Below are 9320 nucleotides of genomic sequence, written 5' to 3'. Positions count from 1 at the left end.
TGCAGAGGTATTCTATGCAGAATTTATTTTCTTTGTTTTAAGAGCAGCTTCAATCTCTTCCATGATTGGCACCGGCCCTGCATAGTTATTAGTTTCAATAGCTTCTAATTTCTTCTGATAGTCGGTTGGCAAGCCATTCTGTTTCGCACCCATGCAGATAACCTACAATTAAAAAGGGGGGGGGGGGGGGGGGGGAGAGAAAAAAGCAGCCTTCAATAATAGTGTTAGAAAGGACAGACTCCTCCAAACATTTACTTGTATGGGAAGAAACACAGTAACAAGAGAATTAATCCCAAACAATGCTCTTTGTACCTAGAAGATAGCCAAAGGCTTCTGGAAGACCACTGAAGACCTTAAAGAGTATCAACAAAATTATTCTGAAATGTTACTAATCTGCACAAGTCTGTACAATTAAGCTGTTATTCAGTTACTTCATTCTTTCTTCCAATGAGGATGAGAATTACTTTTTATGCCTTTATCCAGCCTTAGAATCACATCTAAGTGAGACACAGTATACATTACTGGAATTAGTTTTAAAACCAAGCTGTTGAAATCCAAAGCACAACACTGAATAACTAGACAGGTTATAGTAGTAACAGAAACATAGACTTAGTGAAAAAGCACAGATTCCTTAGAGTTTGTTACTGCAGCTTTCCTTCTACATATAAAATAAACTTAAGTATTGGTGCAGGAGAAAAGAAGTGACAGTGAAAGGGAAAGAGGAAGATTCAGGAGCCAAGGCTTGGAAGAGACACCAGCAAGTTCCCACACAGAAATGAACAGATAAATATGCAGATTTTAAAAGCTGACACTACTGTAAATATTCTTTCATGCATTCAACAGCCAGGAAATTCAAGGATAGGGTGTCTAAAAAGGATGACCTTTGCCACAAAAAGTACAGAACAGTAGATAGATGCACATCACTGTACGCCAATGCAGTCACCTATACTAAGTTTTTAGGCCGATTAATTTTTGCCTGGTTAACTTAAGAGCTGGGGGGGGGGGAGGGAAGAGGAGAAGTAACAACTGACCCTGACAACAGCAGCAGGGAATGTTTAGCTGAAGTTGCCAGTATTGGATATCTGCTCTTACAGTATACTAGTGAAGATCTGTCTTGACAGAAAGCAGGTTGGCAGGGAGGAGGTTTGTGAAGCAGCAGAGCCTGCTTTCTAAGCAAGCTTTCTCTTCACAAGTCCTGCAGCAGCTGGCCTTAGCTATGCTCCTGGAAGCTGATTCATGGGAGTGAGTTCCTCAGTTCAGAGAAGGTGTTATGCTTATGATTTAACAAGCTTAAGCCCTGTTTCTTTGCTTTTGGTAGAAAAAGTCAACATGTTACAGTGATGTCTATCTACAGTTGCACAATTCCAGACATGCAGTCATTGTACCAGAGGTTGGGCCTGCATCAGATCTCACAAGCTAAGCAGGTCAGGCCTGCTGCGTGGCTGGATCATGTGTCTCTATAAAGTCGGTGTGTTGCAGAACAGTGTTGAAACACTTCTGCCTCACCAGCCATCAGGTGGGAACCCTGCAGTGTTGCTGGAATACACTGTGATACACTGATGATGCACCTGGTAAAAGGCAGCAGGTGGACTCTGTATTCAGCTTATTTTTGGGTATGAACTTTTTTATAAGTTCATAAGACAATAAGGATAATGTGTCCTTAAGACTACAAGCCAGGTGGTGTACTCTCCCCACAGAAGCTTCCCTCTGTCCTTTTAGTGGACTACATTAATTTTTCAGAGAATTGCTGCATATATGTAAACATCATCCTTCAGAAATCCTTGTGTCGGTCATAACTAATTTACAAGTTAAAGGCTTCATGTAAGGCATAGCTAAGGCAAAAAATAAAACTGATTCAGCAGGCCTTTTAAGAGCTAGAAATCTTCTGTGAGCATCATTACAGTACCACACACCACATTATTATACCTTTACATTAGAGTTAGTCATGCCTTCCATCCACTGTAAACAAAGCATTATTAAATAGGACAGAAGTACTGCATTATATATTTCTGTTCATTCCTCCTAAATTACAGCGACACACACCTACCTTTTTATACTGAGGAGAAGGGGGACCACAGACATAGTCCTTCAACTGATAGCTTCGACAGGCTAGTACCTCTCCTGCTTGAGTATGGACATTAACTTCTATTGGGACATAAATGCCATCTTCAACTCCCTCTTGCCTGTAAAGGACATATATTCTTTTCATGCCAAATAGCTGACATCTTTCAGACAAACTGTGCAATTAAACATATGCATTCATTATAACAGATTTCAAGGCAGGGCACTGGTCTGTGCTGTTAATAAGCTTAAAGAAAAGCAAATAAAGCAAAACATATTCCAGTACTTTTTGTGCAAACTTGTTTCATATCCAAAAATAAGTTTCTAAAGAAGCAGCAGCATTCACTTTTGTCATTTCAGCTCTGTAAGAAAGATGACTAGTGGTTAACTTGCAACATTAGAGAGAATATTCCTTATGAATTAATTACTGTGCAAGTCTGGTAATCTGCAAGAGAAACACAACCAAGATTATCAGAATTAACAAGCAAGGCACATATCATTTGTTACCTTCCACTCAGATAATGAAACTATCGAAGTTTTATCTTGCCCACTGTGTTAAATTTGAATAAGGGGAAACTCTGCACAACACTTGTGATGCACATTCCAATGAATAATCCAAGACATCCTTTAATTTGCACAAGAGTTGTACAGCAGCAATGAGCTAAATCAGGGCAAAGAACATTTTGTTACTTTTTTATTAGCAAAATCATGCTGCCTTAGGAAAACAAAACCAAACTCAAGAACAAAGCTACTTGTCTTTAACCACTGGCATTTAGCCACCAATAAAAGTCTGAGGAAATAGTAAGAAGTAGATGAGAAGCTTAAGCGATACAAGACAGACTTTATAGCACAATCAACTTCAGATGTGCTTTAGATATGAGTGATAACATGGGGTTTAATGCCAATTGTCAAAATACCATTTTGACATCTTATCTTTCTTTCAAAAACTTACTGCCATTTCAAGTTATTTAACATACGTAAGTATGTTAACATAAGTAGGTAAGTGCAAGTAGAGACTGGAAGCAGATTCAAGGCCAACAGACTGCAAAATAAATTACATAGGTGTGTGACAGCAAGAAAAATGTTACAGTTCAGTAACAATCATTGCTAGGACATCTGAGGAAAAGTCACAATTTAGTCTGTAACTTAGATTTGTGAAGTACAGAGGGAAAAAAAAAATATATCTGACCAATAGACAGCACCAAAATGCATTTGAAGCCAGAGTTCAGTCCTCTAAGCAGAAGATTCCCCTCCCATATACTACACTGTTTTACTAGTATTTTGACTAACTATATTAGGTGTCAATTACACATTCCCTTTTCTGCTTCTGGATAACAAAGCACAAACTTCTTTATCATTCTACAGCATGTAAACAGCACTTCTGGAAATCAAAATACAAACCACTGTCCCCATAGTGGGGAGAAACACAGTGCTACTATCAGAGCAGATGCTGTAAGACAGGATCTTTATACTTGTCAAGTTTATGATTTAGGAAAGCATGCTAGATCAGATTTCAGTAGAAGTCAGCAGAAAGGGAGGCAGGAGGGAAGTGCTAGTGTAAGCAACAGAGGAGGAACTCGGGAGATGACAAAGCTGGGACAAGTGAAGCTTTCCTCAACCAGAAGCATACCAACTAGATGCCCCTCCTGCTTCAGACTAACACTCCCAACCAGGACATGAAAGTTCTGTTAGCACGTATTCCCCTGATGTGCTAACAGAACTTGGGCAACAGTTTCTGTTGTATTTCAGGTTCACTATAGGCAATAAAAAGCAAGCTGGAACTTCCAAGTTTCAGGGCCAAGGTTATAAGGACATGTCTACGCAGCATGGTGCAGCCATAACCAAAATTGTAAGAGTACCAGTGGCAGGAGAACTGTATTACTACAGTGCTTTCAGTGGGTTTAATATGCCCTGCCACCTTAGCCTCACTAGCCCACATTTCTACTGGAATTAATTGACAGAGATTAATTGCTCTGAACAAACAATCCTTGTGTACCATGTTGTGCAGGTACATCCCAAAAGCTGCAATAAGCACATGATACCAGCCAAAGTTTTGGAGATTAAGTTCTAAGTCCTTAGAGCTTAGTCTAAGGTCTACCTTAGACCGTGCAAGAAGTTATGCTACTCCTCAGTTTGTTTACCTAGGTGGTCCTCCAGACTTCAGCCTGGGAACAACTTGCTCAGGTTGCCTTAGACTTGTCTTACCAGGCACAGGGAGAACATTCTCCACCATACATTGTAACGGTGCAGGCAGCCTCTCCCAGTCAAAGGGAGAACCACCACCACCCCAGCTCCCTGTTTGGATCTACCTTAAGTTCACAAAAGTTTGAATCCTTAGACAACATGCAAAATAACCTCCCCAAAAGGACCCTTTGTCTGTATTAAAGATCTTCTCTTCTGTAAAGTCTTGTCCTCATTCCTTCCTTTTCCACTACGTTTGGAATCTACAGATGTATGGTGACAAACCCAAGGTCAATCTCAAAGGAAACTCTCCCTAAAGCAATGGGAAAAGTGCCACAGGACAAATACAGAGTTTAGAGCCATTTAAGGGACAGGAATTAAAAAAAAGGAGCCTGACCAATGTGTCTGCTTCAAATCAAGATCCACTCCTTATTAAAATACCCCTAAGTAGCTTTAGCTCGAAAACAAAGACATTTTAATCACAAATGCATTAGAAGTCAATACACATACTGTGAAGTGAAATTCACATATTAAAATCCAAAACATCTTGATTCCAACACCAAAGCTTCCACAAAGCTCTTTACCAAAAATTAACTACTACTTTTTCAGTTGCTCTCTAAAGTAGTAGAAGACAGCAAAAGTTAAGTCACCTACTTATCCAGTGAACTTAAATTGCTAGCGTTCATTTTCCATACTATTCCCCATACTTCGTCTCCAGGACTCTGAACAATGGTAGCTGTACCTCCATGCCAGACAGAACTTGTCCTGCCTTGATGATGTCCAAATTCGAGCTTAAAATCCTGCAAATGAAACCAATGCAGAGAATCAATTTCCACTTAAGAGCTGTTGGCTATTCTTGACATGAAAGGGGCAGCTAAAAGTCTGCAAGTAGTCAGTTGGAGCCACAGGAGGAAGAACAGATAGGCAGGATCTGATACAGCTTCTCTCTCACGAGGGGCTGCAGTCAGCCTTCTCCACCTCCCCATGAGAAATGGCAGCCTTGTGACAAAGGGAAGAGAGGTCCAGCAGAGAGCACTACTGGTGAAGAGTCTTGGTCTGCAGAGACCTGGATCAACATCCAAACCTCTTATCAGTCTGGCCTAAACACTAGCTAACAATTTCTAGTGGTGGTAGCTAGAAGAAAGTGGAGGTAGCCCTTTTTCAAGGGTAGCACACATACCCAATTCTGCATAAACACAATAGTGCTGAAGAAACGTCAGCTTGACTTTTGTCCAAGTTGGCAGTGAAAGGATTGCTAATGTGCCTCCCATTAGACAATCTGAAGGGCGCTTGCATGGGGTGTGCCACAAAGGAGGGAACTGACTACTGCCATCTTCTTGTTCCTCAGAAGACATGCCTACCTGGTGCCCATTCCTTTGCAGCTCTTGGTACTGTTACAGGACTTAAATGCTACCATGCAAAGTCCAGGAAAATAGCAAGGGTAAAGAAGCCTACAAAACAGTGAGCTTTGGGTCTTGTCCTCATGCACTAATAGAACTGCCCAATTATAAAATACCATCCTGCGTATTTTCCAGTGTTTTTTGCCATCTCATCACTTAACTGGAACATTCTTAGGTATTTTTAAGTCAAGGTATATGCCTCCTTGAGTGAACTTACTCAAGTGTTTGCAAGTTTAAACATTTGTTTAGAAATCAAGTATCTCTTTTCTTACAAGTTACATCAAATATTACTGTATAAGCAAAAGACAATAATGGGCGTTTGCATTTTTCTAGTCTAATTTCCCATCTGACTCCATACACTTGGTTTCCTTTCCTACTTGTTAGCCAATTTGTGGCTTCTTCCCTAGCAGCAGAGAAGGGAAAGAAAAATAACAAAAACCCCAACAAACTTGAAGGAAGACTACCTGCTTAATCACAACCACAAAATCCGGCAAACGCAAAAAGGATTAAGAACAAAAAAATAAACCCCAAACCTATACAACAGCTTTGCTAATTTCTTATGATCACCTGCTTTAAGCTATAATTTTGATTTGAAATATATATGTGTGCATACTTATTAATATTCACTTTGAGACACATGACCTTCTTTTCACTTTTTATTTTGTAATTAAAATTTTATTATTTTTATTTATAAAATAAATTAATAATTTATTTTTAATTAAATTAAAAATATTCACTTTGAGACACATGTACCTAACAGATACAGGAAAAAGGTTGCAGAAGTTGAGCAGTTGGAGGCTAACACACAGAACAAATGCACTGATCAGAACACTGATCAAATATTTTTGTCTATGTGTAAGTGATAACCAGCAGCCTGGCAAAACTATACTGTTTACTCCATCAATAGTCATTTTCTTTTCCCATTAAGTGTCCTCCATTGAACTAATTTCACTAGAAAAATATTTACTTAGTCACACTAGTCATCAACCATTCATCAAACTGCTGCAAAATGGCTTTGCAATATTAGAGTTACTGGATTACTGTATGAGGATGACTCTGGACTAGACCCTGCAGACAGTCAAGCCTGAGTAATTAGCACACAAGTAAACAGACCAGTCAAGTTACAGACTGAGGTTACAGATGTAGACAAGTGCTAGCAGAGGGGAAAAAAAAAGCACCAGTTTTTATTTTACTGCTCCAGTTACATTTTCTTGGACCTGACTCGCACTGAATACCTGCAAGGAGGTGTATAAAACCATCAGGTACCACCCAGAAAGGGCAAGAGACAGCACAGAAATAGTGCTGTTAACTCCAATTCTGGATGGAGGAAACCCAATGCTAAGCAATGTGAGCAACTGCAGCAGGCACTGCAGGGAAGGGGGAACAAACACACTAGATACTTGACTCAAGAGCTTGGCCTTTGGCCCTTCTTCTAAGTACCAGCGTAATAGCCTTCCTATGCTTGTTACACATCCCATTTCTCACAGCTTTTGGCTAAATATTAACAAAGCTTTAAAAAAGTAAAAACAGAGGGAGGTTAATTTAATACTCTAGTTCAGCATCCAAAGTACTCTGCTTACAAGCTATTTTTCCTTTTTTAAGCCAACGTGGTACTACCATAGAGCAATTAACAGAAAACAGCTCCAGCCTTTGTGCTCTTCACTCCCATGCATCAGTGATTTTCCAGCTTGAAGCAAGAGAGTGAAGCCAGCCACTGTTGGGGGAAGCACAGCGCCCAGTCAAAGGCCAGCTAGAAAACCTAGCGCCTGACTGCCAGCTCTTGAACCTGCAGCGTGACAAAAGAAGTTTACAGTGAAACCTGAAAATCTACCTGAAGCCCAGAAGGAAAGCTGAAGCATAGGGCTTTCTTTTATTGAAAGAGAAGCACACAGTACTGCTGCTTTCCTCCTTGCCTCCAAGGTCCGATCCTGCAAGGTGCCATGCTCTCAGCATGTTCAGCTCCTCAGTGGTACCTGTAAGTGCCTCACACTTTACAGGAGCAGGCTTCAGCTGCCAGACTTATAGTCCCAAGAGACACCAAGTATCTGGCTATAGGGAGGTTATTAATGACAAGCTTTTGGAACTTCTTCATACACTGTATGGTAAATCCTTTCCTGCCAGTTACCCCAAGAGAACTTTCACATCATCCTTAAGCGGCATCAGTCTATGCTTTGCTCCTCCAAGGAGCAGTTGTACCGATCTGTACGTCCACAGCTTAATGAGCACAAGCTCATATTTCCAAGCCTGCATCAAGACCAAGTTGAAGTACTATAACATTTAATAACCCCAGACCAGGGAAGAACTGGCAGGATGCAGGGAGCGCCAGCTGCAGTTGTGCCCTGCATCCCGCCTGACACACGGCACGGGGAAGGCTCCTCGCTTGCAACCAGTGTGGCAGAAGGGAAGGAGGAATTTTGATTTTTAGGGAAGCACCGTGCCTTTAGAACTACCAGAAACTTGTCCTGTAAGCTCGACTGAGCACCCGCTCGTAACGCCAGGCTCATAACGCGCCACGCGTGGGGTGCTGGCTGGCAGCCGTACAGGCTTGGTTAAGCCCAGTAAGGGAAAACCCGCCGCGCCGGGACTAAGGCAGCCCCGCCTGCGGCGGCAGGCCCCGAGTGCTGGCAGCCCGAGGCATCACGGCACACGCCGCGGCGTTAAGGACGACGGCACCCCCCCCACCTGATCCGTGCTGCGGCCGCCCCCGCTACCGGTAAGGAGGACGGGTCGGCCTGCAGCACCGGCCGCAGGCAGCACAGCCCGGCCCAGGCGCGGCCCCGCACCGGGGCAAGCGCCCTTCCACAGGCCCCGCTCCCCACACGCACCTGCAGGCGCGCCACGGCGCAGAGCGCCGCCGAGGGGTTGCTCAGCAGCAGCCGCTCCCGCAGCAAGTTGCTGCCGTACCCATAGTACAGGAAGCAGCCGCCGTCTGGCTCCATCGACCCGCAACCGGCACAGCGCGGCCCGGCCCCGCCGCCGCTTTAACGCCCGCCGGCGGCTGCCTGGGTGGGGCCGCCCGCCACTGGCCGGTGCCCGCGCCGCGCCCCCTCCGCGACTTCCGCCGCACGTGGAGGCGGGCTGCGGTGGTGCTGTGTCGTGGGGGGCGGGGCGGCTCTGCGTCACGCGGGTGCGACGCAGAGCGGGGTGCTGAGGCGGCAGCGGGGCCGCGCGCAGTTCGGCCGCGCAGGGCGAGCGTTTCGCGGCGGGGAGCGGAGCCGCCGCCCCGGGCTGGCCTCCGGGGCGTGGTGGGAGGTGCCGCCAGCGAGCAGAGCCCGCGGCCCCGTGTGCGCGGTGGCGAGGGGGGCGGGCCCTGCTGGCTTCCAGCCAGTGTATTTTGCTGCAGAGCATCTTGCCCGGCTCCGGGAGAAGTGTGAACAGCGGCAAATTGTAAATATGTCCCAAGAGAGTGAAATAGCGCAGCTTGCCCTGGCCGGGAGCGTAGGGAAGATTGGGCTGGCAGGGTGGCACAGCTGTGCGTGAAGGCGGTGCCCCTGCTCCCCGGCATGGTGGTGCTCGAATGGGGCAGGAGGAGGCCTTGCTGCTGGCTGCCCCATGCGCTCGCTCTTGAAGCAATGTATAGATACATATGATACAGTAAAACAGCCACGGAAGGCAGAGTTAAGAATAGTGTAGCAATTAATGGTGAGGCACTGTTCATTAATGCAGTTAAAGTAGCCC

At 44.4% G+C, this 9320-nt stretch overlaps 1 protein-coding gene across 3 annotated transcripts; it reads right to left on the bottom strand.

The window, feature by feature from the left end:
• On the bottom strand, positions 1-9089 carry GGCT (gamma-glutamylcyclotransferase). Of its 3 annotated transcripts, XM_056335444.1 has the most exons (4): positions 8468-8696; positions 4897-5042; positions 2048-2183; positions 1-162 (listed from the first exon to the last, which is right to left on the bottom strand). In XM_056335444.1, exons 1-4 carry the CDS (start codon positions 8579-8581, stop codon positions 13-15), a joined length of 546 nt encoding a protein of 181 aa, XP_056191419.1. In that variant the 5' UTR covers positions 8582-8696; the 3' UTR covers positions 1-12. The 3 variants fall into 3 exon arrangements, with proteins under 3 accessions (XP_056191419.1, XP_056191417.1, XP_056191416.1); XM_056335442.1 differs by lacking the exons at positions 1-162; positions 4897-5042 and having other exon boundaries at positions 2050-2183; positions 8468-9089; XM_056335441.1 differs by lacking the exons at positions 1-162; positions 2048-2183; positions 4897-5042 and adding an exon at positions 5049-7428 and having other exon boundaries at positions 8468-9089.
• Between the last annotated feature and the right edge of the window lie 231 nt (positions 9090-9320).

This window comes from Falco biarmicus, chromosome 4 (genome assembly GCF_023638135.1).
Source record: "Falco biarmicus isolate bFalBia1 chromosome 4, bFalBia1.pri, whole genome shotgun sequence".
Lineage (NCBI taxonomy): Eukaryota > Metazoa > Chordata > Aves > Falconiformes > Falconidae > Falco > Falco biarmicus.
This window is presented reverse-complemented; position numbering and strand designations above follow the sequence as displayed.